We start from the raw sequence: 1,131 nt of genomic DNA on the forward strand, positions 1-1,131 counted from the left end.
GACTTCATTCTCAAATCAATTAAAAGTTCTCATTGTGACTTTCATTTTGGTCCGTTGATTGAACCACAGAGATACTTTTGTTTCAGATACATATTAGTACATTAGTACATAAGCCTTGTATGTCGTAGTCTAGTGCATTATGTCATTACATTACATTGGCCTTGTGATCTCATGGTTATTGAGGCCAATACACTATTAAAACGAATTACATGTTGATCTGATTAGGTAACAGTGAAACCAATGTTTCACTCAGGGGAAAAACTTCAACGTAAGTAACATTTTCACTCAGTCTCCCATTGACATCAATGCATGGAAGTTAGGATTCGCCACTCAGTGATGTTACTTTACTTGAAGAAACTCTAAATGTTTATCTCCTCTTTTACAGGCAAGAGAGCAAAGGGAGAGATTTGATCCAAAATGGCAGAGCGCTACGACTGCCATGACTGCAAGGAGTCCCTGTTTGGGAGGAAGTATGTGCTCAGGGAAGATAACCCCTACTGTGTGAAGTGCTATGAGAGCCTGTACTCTAACACCTGTGAAGAGTGCAAGAAGTCCATTGGCTGCAGCAGTAGGGTAAGTGGTCCTGAATGTGGTGGTGTAGAGTTTACCAGTACCCAAATGTGCTATTCCTCGATAGGTTGTATTCCTTCCTATTAGTATTAACTTTATTTTTATGACCCAGGTGTTAAACAGAACTTGGAATTAGAACAGGAGTCGATGGAATTAAAACACAAATATCCCAGACCCAGACACAATCATTGACCTAAAAGGACACATGACATACTACTACGCACTGACTCTCACTCACGCACACACCCACCCACACAGATACACACACACAAACACACACACACACACACACACACACACACACACAGATACACACACACAAACACACACACACACACACACACGCAAATATACATTCATGCTACACACACATCACAACTGCTGCTACCAGACTCTCATTATGATTGCTAAATACTGCACAATTTAAACACTTGTCCCCCTTCCACAAAACACGTGTAAATATTGGACTATAAATTGTACCTTCCTGTATTATACTTATGCCAAAATGTTTATTCTATTCTACTGAGTCATTTACTAAGTTCGTATTCTTATCTTTTATTA

At 39.4% G+C, this 1,131-nt stretch overlaps 1 protein-coding gene across 1 annotated transcript in view; it reads left to right on the top strand.

Annotated features, from left to right (window-relative positions):
- Positions 1-417: 417 nt before the first annotated feature.
- The window catches only part of LOC311112378 (four and a half LIM domains protein 2-like), a gene marked incomplete at both ends in the record, with an annotated part of 4,369 nt that continues 3,655 nt past the window's right edge, over positions 418-1,131 (top strand). Inside the window, one exon of the mRNA XM_084155486.1 lies at positions 418-573. Coding sequence (XP_084011612.1) covers positions 418-573 — 156 coding nt within the window. The remainder of the gene's footprint in view (positions 574-1,131) is intronic.

The sequence above is a fragment of the Coregonus lavaretus genome (assembly GCF_964263955.1).
Source record: "Coregonus lavaretus genome assembly, chromosome: 38".
NCBI lineage: Eukaryota > Metazoa > Chordata > Actinopteri > Salmoniformes > Salmonidae > Coregonus > Coregonus lavaretus.